Source organism: Hyperoodon ampullatus (genome assembly GCF_949752795.1).
Source record: "Hyperoodon ampullatus genome assembly, chromosome: 14".
NCBI classification, from domain to species: domain Eukaryota; kingdom Metazoa; phylum Chordata; class Mammalia; order Artiodactyla; family Ziphiidae; genus Hyperoodon; species Hyperoodon ampullatus.
In genome coordinates this window covers 31,785,286-31,806,484 of record NC_136927.1, presented here as the reverse complement: position 1 = coordinate 31,806,484, position 21,199 = coordinate 31,785,286, and the positions used below count along the sequence as shown (strand labels likewise).

Sequence of the window (21,199 nt, the reverse complement as noted above, 5' to 3'; positions counted from 1 at the left end):
ATGCCACATGGAACACATGGCTGTCAGGGTCATAACGGCAAGCACAACGAGATCAAAGCAAATTCACACCAGCTCTTCCACGCTTCAGCCTTGGAGGACGCTCATCACTTCTACTTATAGCCCACTGGCCCGAATGAGTCACATGGTCCCAGTCTAACCTAAGGGAGACTGGGAAATGCACCAGTCAGGCTTGTCAGGGAGAGACAAGTGAGACAGGCCTGATGAACACACAGCACAGTCTCTGCCACAACAGAATCAGCCACACTTTCTATCACCTGCAACCAAAAGACTCCAAGATGATATATGCTGGGACCACAACAGGGAACAGGACGTGAGAATTGTCATCATGGAACCCACAGCACAGTGAGAGGTGGGGCAAAGAATGAGGGAAACAAGAACCCACAAGACAGGCAAACACACATATGGCACCGTCAGGACGAGGAGTGGGGACGCGGGAGAGGCGGGTAGCAACAAGACACCTGGGGCAACAGAACTTAGCTTTCAGGAGCGCAGAGGGCTGGTAGGGGAAGGGCTCTAGGGCAAGATCTGAAAGCTCAGAAGTCAGCCCAGGAAAATGGGGAGAGAAGGGGACACAGAGAAGGAATAGGGTTCCAGGTAAGAAACCAGTGGGTAGAAAGGTGACACAAGCTCACGGTGAGGTGAGAAACATGGCTGCAGGGGCAGATGAGAGCCACGGCATGCAGGGTCTGACGGTAACACGTAAAAAAGGGGCTACGTTTTAATGACTCCACGGGCAAAGAGGAGCCACTGGAGTCTTAAGCAGGAAAACGGCCCAAGCCAACTGGGCCTGGGGTAGTTTTTCATTATTCCGTCCACGTGCATTAAACTCACCACCTCCTCCCCCCCTGTCTCTGCATCTGCCCCCCACACCTCCAACTGCTATGGTTCCACATTGCTGGGGACAATCCCTAGATGCTCCCAGTGGGCTGGGCTCACCACACGTGACAGCCATGTCCCTTCATCTGGTGCATCCTCAACACTGACCTCAATAGGACAGTGCCACCTATCCCCCCCGCCCCCCGACTGAGACCACACAACTCCTCTGGGAGCCCAAGAAGCAGCTTCAAGGAGCCACTTCCCGCCTCAAGAAGGAAAGCAAATATAAAACAGGCCCAAAATAGTGTGGGTCTGAAAAGCTGAAAACCAGCCACCACAATTACAAGTATTTTTATCCATCACCCAAAAAGGAGTAGCAGATCATTTTCCAAGTGTCTCTCTCAGGAAGTTCATCTGTTCAATCTCACGTGCTCCAGACTCCAAAAATGCAAACAGAAATGAGGCTGTAACAGGAACGGCAGCCGAAGAGAACACCCAGGGTGGAGACACCGAGCAAACGGCAGGGCCCGTGGTATCATCGTCGATGGAGGGTGGTGACCCCACCATGAGATGGGAGAAGAGACGCCCAAAGATCTACGAGAGAAACCAGGAGACGGGCAGGGACGAGCGAGCACTAATGAGTCTGGAGTGTGGGTGTGCCTGCACAGGAGCCGGGCTGTCACCTGCCACTCCACACACCCTGCCAAGTGCAAAGCGTGATGAAAGGCCTGGGGACGTGCGGGAAGGAAAGAAGGCCTGTGCCCGTCCCGCGAGAAGGGCACACTGCCCAAAGTGGAACCTTTCCCTTTGCTGCACTGGGCAGGTCACCTGAGCACACAGGAACAGGCTGGGGACACGTGATGAGCGCAAGAGACATGGGCAGCAGAAACTAACACAACACTGTAAATCAACTAGACTCCAACAAAAATTAATTTAAAAAAAAGAGGCATCAGAAGAGCCCTGCCATCTGAGCAAGTGCTTGGGCTTGTGTGTGTCAATACAGCTTACAGCAGGGATTGTGTCTGTCAGCCAGAATTTCTTCCCATCATCCCTCCTCATCCTTCAATAATTCCCTTGGGTGTGACAAGCTCAGAGCTAGCACGCTCGTCACTGCTTTCATCACCGTGGCTCCCCTTAGAGTTAAAAGTTAGAGCCAGCCAGCCAGCAAGGCCTGGTTCTGTTGCAGCAGAAATAGAAATGAAGTTTTCCCTCTCCTGAGAACAAGGAAAACAAAGGGAACGGTGCCAGGCTAGAGAAGAAACATAACCTGGCCTGAAAGAGTTAATCCAATCCTAGTTTTATTTTAACTGTTACTAAGCGACAGTGTCTGTTGTTAGATTTGTCCTTCACAAAGCTAACCCGTCACCCCTAATGCTGTGTAATTTACATTCTGCACCTGGTATTTGCTCCCCCTGTGATCTCTTGTAGCAAATCACCCCTTGTAGCTGTTTGCTTTCCAGAAGGGAGCTCTGCACACTGACAACCCAGAGACTAATGGACCCCATTACTGGGTTTCCTGACTGCCAGCAGTGACTATTTTGAAATAATGCAAGAAGAAGAAGAATGCAAGACATTCACTGTTTTGAACTTTATCACTCACTTTGGACTGTGAACTCCCCTGTAAGAATCCCTGTAATTCAGCAGAGTGGGCGCACAGTTCTTGAGGCGCTAGCCTACTGTGTCTTCCCCTTGCCTGGCAAAGAAAATAAAAAGCCTCTCTATTTCTTATCTTCCAAATCCCCGTCTCCGTATTTTTATTCGGCCTGGGTGCACAGGGAGCGAAGATTCGGCACCAGTTCCTGTTTCTAGCTAAGCGTGAGGGGAAGAGCACTAACTCTGGAGTCAGACAGCCAGGGTGACACCCTAGGTCTGCACGGGGAGCCCTGTGACCTTGGGCCGGTGACTTGTCATCTCCAAGCCTTAGATTCTTCATCTGTAAGGATGCAGCAAACATTAGATTAGACAATCCAATGCGACGCTATTAGCACAGGGACTAAAAGTAGAATAAGCCCTCAACTTATGCTAACTGCTACTACCATCGTTGTCATCGATGTTTGGGGGTTGCTTTTCTCCAAGTAAATGTCACCAAAAGCCTAAGAGAGCACAGAGTACCAAGCACATGACAGACTCTCAAAAAACACTGGTGGGAGACATTCTCTAGGATCAACAATCTAATTTCTTTAACTAATAAATTTCAAGTAAAGAAGAAAGGGAGAGAAGGGAAGATACAGATGGGAAACCTGCAGATTCAGAGAGACTTAAGAGGCCTATTAACCGATTACAATGTGTGGCTGGACCCCATTTGGAAACTTATTCAAACATTTGTTTGAAATGAAAATTTGAACACTCACCAGATATTTGATGATGTTAAGAAATTATTGCTAATTTTTATTTAGGTGTGATATTACAGGATTTTTTTTCTTTTAAAAAATAGGAGGACCCTCATGTTGTATTAGAGATATATTTCAAAATACTTTAGGAGGAAACAATGCTGTGCTTTGAACTTGCTTCAGCGTATCTATGAGAAGCTGGGGAAGTAGGAAGATGTATGTACAAAGCGAGATTGGCCATGACTTGGCCACCATTGCAGTTGGGTGATGGGCACGTGAAAGCTCATTATATTCTTCGGGCTATTCTTACATTCAAACTTTCCATAATAAAAATATATTTTGAATAAGGGAAGAGAATGTGAAGAACATATATGTATATATATACATACACATATACACATACACACATATATATGTATAACTGAATCGCTATGTTGTACACCTGAAACTAACACAATATTGTAAATCAACTATACTTCAAATTTTAAAAATAGAATATTAAAAATAAGAAGAGAAAACACACAAAAAATATTTTGAATAAAGTACTGGACTGCCTGTGATCTTCATTAGGGAACTAGTTCATTCACGCACAAGGGCACAGCAGAGGCCTGTGTGCCCAAGCATTCGGAAACCCAAGCAATGGGAAACCTGCAAGCCGTGGTGACACTGAGGCAGGAGGTAGATGGGCCCCAAGTTAGATATTTACAACTAGCTTCTTGTTTATACTTCATAGGGCAGGAAAAAGTGGGTTTCAGGCTGGACACTTACAACTAGCCTCCTGTTTGCATTTCCTGAGACAGGAGATAGGTGGGCTTGAGGTTAGACATTTAAAATCAGCCTCCTGTTTGTTCTCCAAAATGGAAGCAATGATGGAGACACAGTAAATAGCCAAGGTTTGTCTCTTGTGGATGTGTTAAGATAACAGTCATGGCAGGAACAGGGGCAAAACCTTGTCTGAGTAAAGGATCAAGGGATCTCCGCTTCCCCCCTCCTTGGGGCAAGGGAGACACCACACATGCGCAGAAAGGCTCCTTGGGGGTCAAAAGCCAGGGGACAACTCCAAGCCATGGTGACTCTTGCTTCTCCCAGATGCCTTCACGTTGGGACCCATCTTGGCTGAAAGGTGCCTGCACCCCTAAGGGGAGGGTCCTGAGACAAATTAGCCAGGGGGCACAAAACAAGATGATTGGCAGGAAGTAAGACAAAGACCTGGAAAACTGTGCCCTTATAAAGCGTTTAAACTTCCCAGAGGCGCAACTCTCTCTCTGAGTTCACCCCTGCATCTTTCTGCGTGTACTTTGTCTTTCCAATAAACTTTTTACTTTTCTTTACCTTCTGCCTCCTCACCTGAATTCATTCTTGACAAGACAGGCAAGAACTAGGGATCCAGGCCCCAGCTGCTGGCCCCTGTGGTCTAGTGGTTAAGACTCCCAGTCCGGACACTAAGATCTTGCTTCCAGCTACTGCTCGCTGCCGCTTACTGCTGCCTGCATCCGAAATCAACACCTCCTTGTCTCCAACCTGTTCCATTTCCAAGAGTCAGTGCAGCTGTGCTGGTGACAGGGCTGTGGCTGATATTAACCAGAATTAACATAGAAAGCCAAGCAAAGGGGAGGAAGACCTCAGCTTGGCCATCTCACGTGAATTAGGTGCTAAGATTCCTTCCTCAGCAAACTGAGGGGGAGGAACAGGAAGCAAGGGGTCCTGCCATACTGTGATTTACTGTGGGCCACAGTTCTCAGCTCACAGCTCCCAAAACCCTTGGAATTTCCTAAGTGTTGAGAATGATAAATGTGTCTTTTGTTATGTTAATAAGATGACTTTTAGAAGCACCTAAGGATGGGGGCTGGGTGCCAGGAGAACCAATCCTGTGATTAGAAGTTTAGAACTTTTGGTCCTACCCTCTGGCCTCCAGGGAGGGGAGAGGCAGTGGAGATTGAGTCAATCACCAATGGTCTATGACCCAGCAATCCCACTACTGGGCATATACCCTGAGAAAACCATAATTCAAAAAGAGTCATGTACCACTATGTTCATTGCAGCTCTATTTACAACAGCCAGGACATGGAAGCAACCTAAGTGTCCATCGACAGATGAATGGATAAAGAAGATGTGGCACATATATACAATGGAATATTACTCAGCCATAAAAAGAAACGAAATTGAGTTATTTGTAGTGAGGTGGATGGACCTAGAGACTGTCATACAGAGTGAACTAAGTCAGAAAGAGAAAAACAAATACCGTATGCTAACACATATATATGGAACCTAAAGAAAAAATGGTTCTGAAGAACCTGGGGCAGGACAGGAATAAAGATGCAGACATAGAGAATGGACTTGAGGCAACGGGGAGGGGGAACGGTAAGCTGGGACGAAGTGAGAGAGTGGCATGGATATACATACACTACCAAATGTAAGAGAGATAGCTAGTGGGAAGCAGCCGCATAGCACAGGGAGATCAGCTCAGTGCTTTGTGACCACCTAGAGGGGTGGGATAGGGAGGGTGGGAGGGAGATGCAAGAGGGAGGGGATATGGGGATATATGTATATGTATAGCTGATTCAGTTTGCTATAAAGCAGAAACTAACACACCTTTGTAAAGCAATTATACTCCAATAAAGATGTTTAAAAAAAATCACCAATGGTCAATGATTTCATCATTCCTGCCTCTGTAATGAAGCTTCTAGTTTTATGGGTAGGACAGGGTTCCAAAAGCTTCCAAGGTGGTGAACACATGGGGATCTGGGGAGAGTGGCGTGGCTAGAGAGGGCATGGACGCCCGGTGCCCTTTCCCCATACCTTTTCCTATGTATCTCTTCCATCTGGCTGTTCCTGACTTATATCCTTCTACAATATACCAGTAATCTAGTGAGTAAAATTTTGAGTTCTGTGAGACGCTCTAGCAAATTCATCATCTTGGGAACCTCTGATTTATAGCCAGTCGGTCAGAAGCACAGGTAACAATCTGGGCTCACAACTGGTGTCTGAAGTGGAGGGTGATCTTGTGGAACTGGCCTCTTACCTGTAGAATCTGATGCTATCTCTGGGTAGATAGTGTCAGAATTCAGTTGAACATGGGCCTCCTTTAGAAGATTTTTTAATGGTATTGTGCTTTTGTTTTGTTTTGTTAAGAGCTCTTATATTTTACAGATATAGCCTGAAATAGGAGTGGAATGATATGAAAACTCAGGTTTGCTTCAAAATACCACAAGAGACTGGGAGTAGGATGGGACAGAGATGATGCAAAATTGACCTGGAGTTATTAATGGTTGAAGCCAGATGATGGGTATTTAGAGGCTGATTAAACCTCTAAATTTTCCATTTTTGTATCTTTTTCATAATAAAAAGATTTTAAGAATTCCTTGGAGATTTGGCCTTCTTAGTCATTCACACTTTAGTGGGAATTACCCCTATCCCTCCAGAAGGGAGAACTCCTTACCAATTTTCATTCATACATAACAATTTTGCTTCAACACCCAGTTTTGCGTGGTGAGCAAACATTTTTTCCCTGACGAGGTGAGAGCCCGGTCTCAATCTGCTCAGTATCATGAGATATTAAAAAACAAAAACAAATTCACATCAAACTCTTCATTTTGAGCAGCAGTTTAATGGAGATGTCAGCTCAGAGTTCTGTATCCTGAGTCCTTACACGGAATCCAGTCTTTTATTTAAAAGCCTGTTTTCTTTTGCATAAAAATGACTCCCAGATATATCAAGAGTGTTGGAACCCATTGGTGCCGATTTATGAAGCCAGTGCTGGTGGTGTAACTGCCCCCAAGGTCCTGGCTGCTTCAGGAACTTTTCCATTTTATTAAAATGATGATCACATTCAGAGTTATCCACAGCGTGTGATTATGAATGTACTTTTTACCAGCTTGATGCTTAAGCTTACTTTTCCATTAATAGTAACTCTGCCATTATAATGAGAACAAATGCCGCTAACACACATTTATTTCACTCATGAGCAAAAATTCAGGGGCTAACTACATTCACACGGTAAATGATAAGTATCCTATAATTTGAAAAATCAATCAACAGCTAGCTGAGTCCCTCCACACAGGAGGAAGTAAAGATCCGTGTGCTGAGGATGGACTGGCAGTATTGTACACAGCACAGAGGCGAGCAAACAATGGGGAAGCAGGGCTGTGATCAAGACTTAGGACCGTATGAAAAAGGCAGAACAAAGGAGCCCCAAAGGAGAGGAAGAGGAAACAGCATCTATGGATTGTAGACATTTACAAAACTTCATATGAACTAAGGTATTTTGGAGGTAAGTAACAGAGACAGATTCTAACCTGAGCTACAAAGAAATTACTGTAAACAGTCAGGAAATTAGGAGAACCTGGCCCAGAGAAGGACCTGAAACCAGAACAGCTCTGGCCAGTTCACACAGGAACAAATGGAGAGTCATCAGGACCCAGTTATTGAATAAGTGGCCTCTCAAGCATTCTCACCATTCTTATTTAATTTAGGAGTTAAAGCCCCAACTGCCGTGGCTCAGGTCACATGCCTGCCCTGGGGCCAAAGTAGGACAAGATCTACTCTCCTACCAAGATGGCAAGACATGGTGGGGCCATCATTCCTCCAAAGGAAATCAGGACAGAAGGAAGAAAAAAAGCACTCCTGTCCACAATGGGTACTGAACCTGATTCTTTATATTTAATCCTCAAAGCAACCCTACCAGTAGGCATTACCAGCTCAACTTTACTGACAGAGAAACTGAGGCTTAGAGAGGTCAGGTGGCCTGCCCAGGAACGAATGCATGGTGGTGAGGGACCAATCTGAACTGAGTCTGACATGGGACACCTGTGCTCTCCAAGCCACCAGGCTGTAGGAGATGACGCAGGACCAAAGTCCAAATGCCACCAACAATTCTACATTTTTCTTGATGGCAACTGCTAGAAAGGAATGGAAAAATCTCTGGAGACGAATCCAAACCAAAAGGATTGCACTTGCAGGAGGTAAAGAAGAATCTTAGAGCAGATCTATCTTGGACGTGTCCAGTATCTTTTTTTTTTTTTTTTTTTTTTTGCGGTACGTGGGCCTCGCGCTGTTGTGGCCTCTCCCGTTGCGGAGCACAGGTTCTGGACGCGCAGGCTCAATGGCCATGGCTCACGGGCCCAGCCGCTCCGCAGCATGTGGGATCTTCCCAGACAGGGGCACGAACCCGTGTCCCCTGCATCGGCAGGCGGGCTCTCAACCACTGCGCCACCAGGGAAGCCCCTGTGTCCAGCATCTTTTATCCTCAAAAACCTTGGTGAGAACAAATCCATTTCCTCTAATGTGTGGCTCTTCAGGAGGGATGGGAAGTGGACAAAAGAAATTTCCGAGTGTCATCACTAACAACCCCAAAGGGGAGGAACGTTCTAGAAGCTCCAGTTAGGTGCCCAAGCTCTGCAAGACTGCTGTTAAAGACATAGCTCTAGGAGCCCATGAGGCAGGCGTCACTCTATGTCTGCACTTCTGGCATGTCAACCCTGTTTCCTAATGATCATAACGGACATGTCTGCCTCACCCCCCAGGCCAGGAGCTTCCCCAGAGGCAGGTAATATGTCTTGTTCATCTTTGTAACCTATGACAAGCCTTGGTTACACAAATGCTACCCACGGATGAAGCATCTATAACTTTGCAATCAAAAAAAGAAGAAAAACTCAGTCTAGGGAAGAAAACGCCACTTGAGGAACGTCTCAGCTTCAGACTCACATCTCTCGTGGCTCATCTCCTAGAATCATCAACTCTACGGCTCCCAGGGTAGGGGAGGCCACTGAGGGTAGAGAAAGGAAGTTGAAGGCTGGACCCTTAGGAGGTAGTCAGTAAATATGTGCTACATGAGCTGGTAGCGCTTATCTTTCTCTCACGATCCCCTCCAGACTCTCCAAGCTCAAATTCCCCCTAAAACTGACCGCCAGGAAAACGTGTGCCTCCTCCAAAGAGCCATGCTTCCTCTTATTAGATGTGGAATCCTTTCTGCCAGGATGCTCTGAGCTACAGGGGTGCCTTGTACAACCCACTCTCGACCTGAGAGCGGAGGGAAGTCCATCCATCACTCTTTAAACATGACCCCAAACAGCCAAATCCACTTAACAGACTGTCATCCCATTCAATACTTACAGAGCTCCTACTATATGCTGGAGCCGAATGAGGCAATGAACATACAGTAAAAAAAAGATGACGTCCCAGCCTGGCATTCTACTGCAAGTGGCTTCAGAATCGAGTAGGTCCGAGCACGGATGGGAGGCGTTCCCTCCTCCTGCAGTAACTGAGGGTGTGGGACGAGGCCCCGCCAGCACCATGCCAAAAGGCCGATGTGCCATGTTTCTGTCAGCTACTGCTGGCAACCCTCACCTCCCTCCACGCATTCTCTCAGATGGGACCAGTGACTGGCCCTTCTCTTAGGTGTCTCTTTTTCTCACTGAGCCTGGCCTTCCAGAACACAGCAGGATGATGGGTTTGGGCTCTGGTGCTAGATGGCCTGAGGGATTCGGACCCAGCTCTGCTTCTTACCAGCTGAGAAATCTTAGACAAGCTACTTCACTTCTCAAAACCCCATCTGTGAACAGTACCTTCCCTCAAGGAACCCTGCTGAGGATTGCAAGAGGTCATCGAGGTAAAGACTTAGCACAGTAACCAGAATTGAAAGTATGCGCTGATGGCTAGCTGCTAGTATTACAGCGGCTCCTACATAATGAGTGTTTTCATAGCAGTGTTCTTTCCCTGCCAGATTAACCTACACCTGCCAGAATTCTCTTATCCCTCTTGTTTTCAAAAGTTGACCACCACAGGGTGTCAGGAACAATCTTTGCACAATCTTTCCTGTCCTGGGCCCCTGATTCTCACCAGCTACTACATATGGTGTTGCTTTGGGTTCTGAGCTGTCCATGCGGCGTGCTGTGTATGTGTGCAGGTAGGTGGAATGGTTTTAATGCTTTGAAAGACACCTAGAGAAAGAAGGTTCAGGAACTCCCTTTTCACTGGGATGAATCACAGAAGAGTCATTCAATTGTTGGGGTATTTTAAATAGTCATATTATTTAAAATGATATGTTTTTTCTTCCTTTGCCCTTTCGGAATGGGAAGAGCAATGCCTCAACCCTTCCCCCTCATCCTTTTATTACTGCACTCCAACACACGTTTACAACTCTTTCTTGGTAAAAACCAACCCATTAATAAAATGACAGCCGAGCATCACGAAGAATGGGTTTGATTAATGCCAGCAAAGAGGATTCGGCAAAAGTCGTGGTGAAATGAAACACTATTCAGAGATGAGAGATCACTGACAGGATCTCACTTTGCAAACAAAAACAGAATGAAAAATCAGTGCAGCATAGTAAATGCCACTGGAGGACCATCTCTGCTTCAACTTCACCTCTCTCCCAGCTTGCTGACTACAGCCATCGACCCCACGGCTCCCAGCGTAAGAGGATCACAGAAGAACGTGAAAGAAGGCTTAAATTAAGGCTGGCAAGAGAGGCCTTCTACCCTGATGTGGGAGTTCAACACCTACCTCTCTTGCAGGCAACTAGAGCAATGATGCAAGGGGATCCGACAGTAACTTCACATCACACCTGGATCTTCCCTGCACATCGCAGCTGGAGCACAGTGAGGTGGTGAGGCTTTCTCATGGTCACAATGGGTGGTGACAGGGCACCCAACCAACACTGAATGAACCAACCAACCAACCAAGCAGCCAGCCCAAGAATGAACTACAGCGTTTCCTCAGTGGGTCGAGCAGCCAGTCACTTCCTCCCAAGCCCCTCCGAGTTTCTGATGAGCATGTCAATCCCCCAGATCGCTGCCCCAGGCCCGGCACCCAAAGGAATCCAGGGACACGAGCACCGGTCTCTAAGCTGTGCGGGTCTGACCACATCCTTACAAGTGGACACCTCGCCCTAGTTCCCCTGAAAGGAGAGAAGCTCCCAACCCCCTTTGACTCTGGTAAGAACCCTTCACCCTTCCTAGCTCAGCAGCCCTTCCTTCATTCAGCAAACCAAAGCCATCCCTGTCCCAGGAGAATTTCAAATACTTTCACTCAAGGGCTATTTAGCTAAATTCACTGCCTGTCAACAAACAGTCACTGAGAATACAGAGATGAAAGAGTCTCTGCCATCCAGAGACCCGGAGTCCACTAGGGTCGTCACAGTTCTGAGGGTAAGGGGCCTGCTCCCCTCTCCGCCCAGGCTTTCTGCCACAGCCAACTCTGGTCTCATGAGCCCTCTGAATGAAGGTCCACGGTCGGGCATAGTGGTGGACAGAGACGCTGCAGGGACCACCTCCCCCATGCCCAGGCCCTCCCATCCCGGTTTTTAACTCTTCACCCAGTTGCCTGTTTGGCTAAGACCTTGGCTTGCCTTCCCTTGAGCTCACCTGAGTTAGAACTCCAGTTGCTTCTAAAGTCAGCTCCCTTCTTTCGAGGTCATTTAGAGACAGAGGAAACAGATTACAAGGATGGCAGCCTGAACCAGAATGAGCTCAGGGGCTGCTCCTCAAAGGCCCTACCCCTGAAGCCCACCCCAGGTCAGGCACGTCTCCACAGCAACTGTGGGTGTTTTTCTGATTCCAAAAATAAAACTTACTCACCTGTAGAAGATTTAGAAAGTACTAAGTATAGGTGTATACTTTTATGTGTGTATGTACACAAACATACATGACTTGTAATAAATACTACCACCACTGGATCACCACAACACATACACACACCTGTATATATATTAGTTACTCTCCCAGCTTTACCACTGAGTATGGTGATAATTAATGGTTTCTGACAAAAACATCTGATCATACCAAAAAAGGACCTTTATTCTTCATTTACCAAGAATATTTTATCAGATATCGATGATGAGTGTTACTAAATGGACATTTTAGTACCTATCAAGATAAATATCCTGTTTTTCGCCTTTGATTTATAAATGGGTGGACTTAATGGATGAATTTCCTAATGTTAAACCATCCTAGAAATCCTAAATACATTTTAACTTTTTATATATGTTGTTCCTTTAATATATGACTGAATTTGACAGAGCGATACCTTTCTTGAATTGTTATGTATCCATGCACAAATGCTACCAGTCTATACTTTTCTTGTTTCTGCTATCTTTGTCAGATTTTTTATACTGGAGTGATACACACTTGAACCAAGGTACAGATATAGATAAAAAATGCTCTAAGAAAATATAAATTGAGAAGGGCTTTTTGTATACACCTTGAAGGGTGTCCTGAAAATCACCATAAAACCATCCAGGCTTGCTACCTTCTTGGGATACAGTTCTTTCTTACTTTTTATAACTTTCTTCCACAGATTTTTTTGGTCCCTTAGGTAGCCTGCCTCATCTTCAATGAATTTTGATACTGAATGCGATCCTACAAAACAGTCCATCTCATCCCTATTTCCCCATTTCTCAGCACAAAGTTGTATGTGATATTCTCTTCTGTTTTGAATATTCTCCAAATCCAAGGGTACAATTGTTTTCTTATTTTTCATGTTTTCTCTCTTATCTCCTTGCCACAGGTTTCTAATTAAACGATATTTTTCAAAGAACCACGTCTTTCTTACTTTTCTCTATCAATTACAGTGGTTTTATCATTTTGTGTTTTGTTTGTGGGAGGCGGAGTGTGTGACTGCTTGTTTTGCTAACATCTGTTTAACAGGCTGGGCCTATGTCTGAAAAATCTCCAAAGCAGCCAATGTTGGGAATAAACGCAGACTCTGCCACCCTTACCTCAATGAGCTTTCTTTCATAGGAGCTTGCTAGTTCCTCGGCAACTTCTCCCGGCTTCTGGTCAGTAACTGTAACTTCTCCATCAACATTCCAAAGATTTGGTACAACTTTAGAAAAAGAAAGACATTCCATAAGTATTTTAACAGTAATCAAAAATAATTCTCCCAGTTGAAAAAAAAAATTCTTCTTTTCCATATGGCTTCTCCAGAGAGAAAGCTCTTGTTAAAGGAGAAAAAAAAATCACAATTACTAATTACTTCAGCATTGCATCATTTTCACAGAAGTATAATAAATCAAATGATAAGCTGTATTTAAGAACAGCAATTACTGTCCTAGAGACAGATGCACAGGAGTCTAGGCAACGATCCTGTAGCTACTTTCCATTTCAGGGGAAGACGGACAATGTTTTGGCAAATATAAGAGCCTACACTTACATCTTTTATACTGGTCAAATTTCTTTTTCTCCAACAAAAAAGTTTTCCAGGAGATAGCGCCTGCCTAGAGCCTGAAGTGAAATGGTAATGGGGCTCAGATTATATTTAGAACCAAGGAGTCTTCCGGAAAAACTCTAAAACCAATGCACAATGACAATGCAAAGACATCTTCGTGAGATACTGACTCTCAGGTCAGCACAAGAATTAGCACAGTATTTTAAGGAACCTCCATACCCTTTTCCATAGTGGCTGCACCACTTTACATTCCCACCAACAGTGGAGGAGGGTTCCCTTTTCTCCACACCCTCTCCAGCATTTATTGTTTGTAGACTTTTTAATGATGGCCATTTTGACTGGTGTGAGGTGATACCTCATTGTAGTTTTGATTTGCATTTCTCTAATAATTAGTGATATTGAGCATCTTTTCACATGCCTGTTGACCATCTATATGTCTTCTTCAGAGAAATGTCTATTTAGGTCTTCTGCCCATTTTTTGATTGGGTTGTGTTTTTTTTTTTATATATTAAGCTGTATGAGCTAAAAACAGAGTTACATATATCCGGAGAAAACTTTAATTTGAAAAGATACATGCACCCCCATGTTCATAGCAGCATGATTTACAATAGCCAAAACATGGAAGCAACCTAAGTGTCCATTGACAGATGAATGGGTAAAGAAGATGTGGTACATATACATAATGGAATAATACTCAGCCATAAAAAAGAATGAAATAATGCCATTTGCAGCAATATGGATGGACCTAGACATTAGCATACTAAGTAAACTAAATCAGACAGAGAAAGACAAATACCATATGATATCACTTACGTATGGAATCTTAAAAAGTGATACAAATGAACTTATTTACAAAACAGAAATAGACTCACAGACAAAGAAAACCAATTTATGGTTACCAAAGGGGAAAGGAGGAGAGGGATAAATTGGGAATTTGGGATTAACAGATACACACTACTCCATATAAAATAGGTAAACAACAAGGACCTACTGTATAGCACAAGGAACTGTAATAACCTATAATGGAAAAGAATCTGAAAAAAAAAATATATATGTATAACTGAATCACTTAGCTGTACACTTGAAGCTAACATAACATTGTAAATCAACGATACTTCAATTAAAAAAAAAAAGAAATTAGCACAGTAGATGCCCATGGGCATTGTTTCTACTATCAGGTATATACCCACATATGCTCACTTTGTAGAGAAGAGTAAAAAGATAAAAACTGGGAAAGAGCCAGATAATTCCAAGATAAGTAGGAGAAGGAGAGCAGTGGAGAACTCCTGCACGAGCAGTTAAGAAGACCCAGTAGTGTGACTATGGATTCACCCCACGCCTGAAAACAAGCATCAGGGATGCAGATGCAGATGCCTGTGTGTCCTGAGATGAGATTCCTGGATCAAGTGTGATGAGACGGCAATGAGGCAGAACAGGAAGCTAAGGTGAGCCCCCCAGCGACTGGGATTCAAGAGACACAGGCTCTGGTCAGGCACTGAGGGAGAAGTCAACACGGGGAAAAGCTGAGCAAAAATGGGACTCGTGGGGCTTCCCTGGTGGCGCAGTGGTTGAGAGTCCGCCTGCCGATGCAGGGGACACGGGTTCGTGCCCCGGTCTGGGAGGATCCCACATGCCGCGGAGCGGCTGGGCCCGTGAGCCATGGCCGCTGAGCCTGTGCGTCCGGAGCCTGTCCTCTGCAACGGGAGAGGCCACGGCAGTGAGAAGCCCGCGTTCCGCAAAAAAAAAAAAAAAAAAAAAAAAAAAAATGGGACTCGTTGCTGGGCCTGAACTGACCGGTGGCTCCACCTTCAGCCCTTCAAGGAGCCTCCATCAGGCCACAGCTGGTCAGGGCCCCGGAGGTAGCAAGGCCCCTGAGTGATGACACAGAACATACTGGAATAAAACCCTAAGTGGTTTCCATCCCAGCAGTAACTATAGCTCCATCCACTACTGCAAGCAGTGACCCAGTAACAACCTGTTAAAGTTGACAGATTGAACATGTTAATTTACATTCACAACCTCTCAAAAATCTCATTAAAATACCAATTAAAAATAATTCCTTCTAAAGGCACCACCCTTAAAGAAAAAGAGAATGAGAGAGAAAACAACACAACAAAATTTTAGAAGCTGAGAAGAAGGTAGGTAACTGGTGAGGAACCTGACAGACCTGAGAAAATTTCATTCTCAGCTACAAGTGGGCAACTGCAAAACACAATCTGATTAAAATGAACAACTTGCATAAACTGCTAACACGAGACACTTCTAGAAGCGGGACTGAACACCAGCTAAAAGTCCAAAGAAGGGATAAAAGTCTGCCTTAAGAAGCAACTAGCAGAAGACTAGGGGTTTATTCTCCAGAAAAGGTTAAAAAAACAACAACAAAAAAACAGCAGCTGCGCCTGAGTTGAAGGTAGGGGTATCTTACTAAAAAGAGAGGTAAAAATAATACACACTGAACTTTTGAAGTTTTCCCGTTCTTCTTCCCTCCCCACTCCCAGAGCAGCAGGCAGCAGGCATATACCTCTAAGCAAGGGAACAGAAAGTAATTTCCTAGCAATCTACCAGCCAAAGAGGAAAGGGCTCAATGTGGGAGGTTCTCCGCAAAAATGGAACAGCCCCTCACCCCACCAAGAAATGATCTTAGATAGTTTTTAACCAGTGTTTTAGTACCCCACTCCTACATCTGAGAAGACAGCCAGAAATCACCTTACATTTGAGGCAAGCACCTAAGATGAAAGACAGGGACCAGAATAAACAAACAGAGAAATCAACATGTAGGAAATAAAAATTATTAAGTGAGAACAACATTTCAAAGGCAAACTACCAGTAATACTCCCAGAGGAGAGGAGAAGGTGCAGTTGAGAAACGGGAAGAGGCAGACACTTGAAAAGAACACACAGAATGTATAAAAGCCCTTTGGAAAGCAAAACTATGACAGCAAAAATGGAATACCACGTATAAGGGATAGACGGTAAAGAAATTTCTAGAGAATAGAGCCAGAGGATGACAAAATGGAGAACAAAAAAGGAAATCAAGAATTACCAAATGAGAAGAGCTCAAGAAAGAAAAAATAACACAGAGAGGAGGAAGACAAAGATATAATTCAAGAAATGTCCCAGAACCATCAGACATGAGTGTTGAAGCTGAAGAGCTCTACTGAGGATAAGCTTGATGATAAGCGATGCTCACATGCTCACAGTGAAATTCCACAACACGGGAGACAAAGAGGAGAGGGTACAAACTCCTGGAGTGGAAGCAGAATTTTGACAAAGGATAAAAAAAATCAGAAATGGCATAGGATTTATGAACAGCATCACTGTAAGCTAGAGAACAATGAATCTTCAATGTCCTGAGTGGAATTATTTCCAACCTGGAATGATCTACAAAGCCAAACCACGTGAGAAAGCGGGTAAAGGCATTTACAGACATGCAACCTCTCAAAAATTTTACCTCCCACCCAAAGAAGAGAAGAAATCTAGGAAGAGGAAGACAGAGATGCCAAGATATAGGAGATCCAACACAAAAGTGAGTTTGAGAAAATTCTTAATGATAACCCAAAGTGGGAAGAACCTGCAGGCCATCATGGATAAATGGATAAACAAAGTGTGGTATGCCCATACAACGGGTTAGTATTCAGCTTTAAAAAGGAATGAAGTACTGACACATGCCACAACATGGATGAACCTTGAAAACATGATGTTAAGTGAAAAAAGCCACACATGATGTTAAGTGAAAGGCCTCATACTGCACGATTCCATGAAATGTCCAGAGCGGCATTGATTTCCAAGGGCTGGGAGGAAGGAGTGATGGGAAGTGATTGCTAATGAGTATCAGGTTTCTTTCTGGGGTGATTAAAAAATGTTCTGGAAATAGAAAATGATGGTTGCACAACCTTGTGAGTATACCAAAACCACTGAACTGTGCACTTTAAAGGGGTGAACTGTATAGTATATGAATTATATCTCAATAAAGGAGTGAATTGGAGAGTACAGGCCCACACAGTAGTCAGGCTTCTTCCAGCTACTGGTCAGAGGACCCCAGGAGAGACCGCCTCAGGATGACACTGATGACTCAAGTGTTTGGAAACACTGAGATTTATATAACTGAGGGAAAATTTGAAGTTGAATTAGTGATAAGTATGCAGAATACCAACAAAATTTAAAAAACAAAAACAGATAAGTATTAACTTCAAAGAAATTTACAAGTTGTCCAAAAATACTAATCATGTATCTCATGGCTCAACTGTGGAGAGCATTTTCAGAGTCATAATAATGTAATCGCGGATCATGGATCTAACCAAAATGAGTACATGACTGTGCTAGATTATATAACAGCTGGAGGGTGTGCGTGTGTATATGTCTGTCTGTGTGTGTACACAGTTCAAGGGTGTGGAGGATCAGAGAATGCTTCCCTTCATCTTCCACAATGAGAAATCAATAAACAACACCTACAACTAAAAAATCAACAAATGGCAATAGACACATTATTCAGAGATACGAAGGTAACTACTAAAACAATCAGTTAAAAAAGTCTGAAGCAGTTGCTTGTGAGGAGTGGGAAATGGGGAAAGATGGTGGCTAGAAGTATCAGGCCTTTTACCACAAGGCTATGTACAAAAGCTCAATTTTTTAAAAAACTAAACTCAATTTTATTTGGTGAAATAAAATTTTTTTAAAATTTTTAAATAAAAAGCTGAAAGGCTGAAAGCATTTCCTCTGAGATCAGGAATAAGATAAAGATGCCCACTCTTGTCACTTTTATTCAGCACAGTGTTGGAAGTCCTAGCCATGGCAATCAGACAAGAAAAAGAAATAAAAGGAGTCTAAATTGGAAAGGAAGAAGTAAAACCGGCACTGTTTGCTGATGACATGATACTATACATAGAAAATCCTGAAGATACCACCAAAAAAAAGACTAGAGCACATTAATGAACTCAGTAAAGTTACAGGATATAAAAATAATATTCAGAAATCTGTTGCATTTCTCTACATTAATAATGAACTATACAGAAAGACAAATTTAAAAAACAATCCCATTTACCATCACATCAAAAAGAATAAAATGCCTAGGAATAAATCTAACCAAGGAGGTAAAAGACCTGTACTCAGAAAACTATAAGACACTGATGAAAGAAACTGAAGACAACACAAACAGACAGAAAGATACACTGTGTTCATGGATTGAAAAAATTAGTATTGTTAAAATGACCATAATACCCAAGGCAATCTACAGATTCAATGCAATCCCTATCAAAATACCAATGGCATTTTTCACAGAACTCGAATACTTCTAAAATTTGTATGGAAATACAAAAGACCCCATTTAACCAAAACAATCTGGAGAAAGAACAGAGCTGGAGGTATCACACTTCTTGATTTCAGACAAGACTACAAAGCTACAGCTTTGTAGTATAGTACTGGCATAAAAACAGGCATATAGATCGAGGGAAGAGAAGAGAGAGTCCAGAAATAAACCCACGCACTTTTGGTCAATTAATCTACAACAAAGGAGGCAAGAATATATAATGGGGAAAAGACAGTCTTTTCAATTACTGGTACTGGGAAAACTGGACAGATACCTGTAAAAGAATGAAATCAGAACATTTCTCATACCATATACAAAAATAAATTCAAAATGAGTTAAAGAACTAAATGTAAGACCAGAAACTATAAAACTCCTAAAAGAAAACATGGGCAGAACACTGTTTGACATAAATTATAGTGGTATTTTTTTTGGATCCATCTCCTAAGGCAAAGGAAACAAAAACAAAAATAAGCAAATGGGACCTAATTAAACTTAAAAGCTTTTGCACAGCAAAGGAAACCATAAACAACAGCAAAAAAGACAACCTACTGAATAGAAGAAAATATGTGCAAATAATATAACCAACAGGGGGCTAATATCCAAAATATATAAACAGCTCATACAACTCAATACCAAACAACAACAACAACCCAACTTTAAAATGGTCAGAAGACCTGAATAGACATTTTTCAAAAAGAGATATACAGATGGGAAACAGGCACACGAAAAGATGTTCAACGTTCCTAATCATCACTGAAATGCAAATCAAAACCACAATGCAGCATCACCTCACACCTATCAAAATGGCTATCATCAAGAGACCACAAATAACAAATGCTGGCAAGAATATATATTGCTGCAACCTCTGTGAAAAACAGTATGGAGGTTCCTCAAAAAATGAAAAATAGAACTACCATATGATCCAGCAATTCCAATCCTGGGTATATATCTGAAGAAAATGAAAACACTAATTTGAAAAGATACAAATACCCCAGTGTTCATAGGAGCATTATTTACAATTGCCAAGATATGGAAGCAACCTAAGCATCCATCAACAGATGAATGGATAAGGATGTATCTCTATAGCTTATATCAGGAGCTTAATATTAGGAAAGAGCTTAATATTAGGAAAGTGAGGGCAGCCATCTCATCGGTTAGGCACTCCCCGCCTCTCTACTGGCAAGGTGAGCTGTAGCGAGGCACCAGAAGTCAGTTGTCCCTTTAGCTGAAGTTTGTACAAGCACCACCATCTGATCTGTGTATTTTCAAGTCAAGAGGATTTCATCTGCCTCGGGAGCAAAGAACATTCAGGCGTTCAAGGAAGACAGCATAATAAAAGTGTGAGTAACGCCAAGTCATTTGAGAGCCAAAAATGGCAGCTTACAGCACCATTTCACACACTCTGCACATCCTCCAGTAAACCAATCAACTTGGAGACGATCAACTGTGATTGAATTCTGCAAGTCAAATCTGAACAACCAATACAAACATTTGTGACTTGATCACACTTCAAGTCTGTTGTTGTTCTTTTAAGATACCTATTTCTTGAGCGTGATCTATTAGTCTTGGAACAGAAAGATAATTTAACAGCCCAGGAGGAACTCTATTCGTGTCCAAAATAGCTCACTCTGAATTCCAGAGTACAAGACTATGCCATCTTAAACCTAAATTTTTTTCATTAACAATCTCGGTCCATATTTTGAGTTACTCTGACAACGTTCAGAACTTGACCTTCTGCCCTGCTCAAGCACTGCACGAAGAGGGCAGCAGCTGGTCCCCAACAGGACAGAAAGAAACTTTCACCCACATGGTTAGATATTTCAACCGTGGATAAGAAACTTAAGCTGTATAGTAGCCACCCCCCACCTTATCTACAATTTTACTTCCCACGGTTTCAGTTACCTTGGTCAACCGTGGTCCAAAAATATTAAATGGAAAATTCCAGAAATAAATAATTTGTAAGTTTTAAATCATGCACCATTCTGAGTAGCATGGTGAAACCTTGCACTACCCTGCTCTGCCTGCCCAGGACGTGACTCACCTCTTTGGGCAGAGTATCCAATGCTGTATATACGACCTGCCCATTAGTACAGGAAAAAAACAGCATATATGGGATGTGGTACTATGGGCAGTTTCAGGCATCCCCTGGGCTCTTGGAATGTATCCCGGGAGGATGGGCGGGGAGGGGACTGTGTTGAAAAGACCAAAACATAAAAACAGGTCCAAAAGCAAAACAGGGTAAGGGCTGTATTTAATTTGCTAAATGAAATTTAAAAGCTACATCCATACACAATGGGTTCTCATATAAATAAAACAATGATATTGTTTCATCTTACACAGCACTTTGGAGCCTCCATATAGAACTCAGTCTGGCCAGCTGAGGTTTGTGCCAAAGGTGAAGCTATCTACATTATCTGTCTAGCACAGAATGCCCCATAACCCAAGCAACCTAGTGAATATCCACATTATTCACAGGAACATCTACACTTTATTCACTTGCACATACTCTGAGTAGTCAGCAGTTTTCTCTGGTGTTTCCTTGATGGCATAATTATCGAAGTTAG

The 21,199-nt window shown here is 43.3% G+C and overlaps 1 protein-coding gene across 1 annotated transcript in view; it reads right to left on the bottom strand.

The window, feature by feature from the left end:
- The window catches only part of SNX29 (sorting nexin 29), a gene marked incomplete at both ends in the record, with an annotated part of 539,882 nt that overhangs the window by 265,787 nt on the left and 252,896 nt on the right, over positions 1 to 21,199 (bottom strand). Inside the window, 1 exon segment of the mRNA XM_079720019.1 lies at positions 12,883 to 12,989. Coding sequence (XP_079576145.1) covers positions 12,883 to 12,989 — 107 coding nt within the window.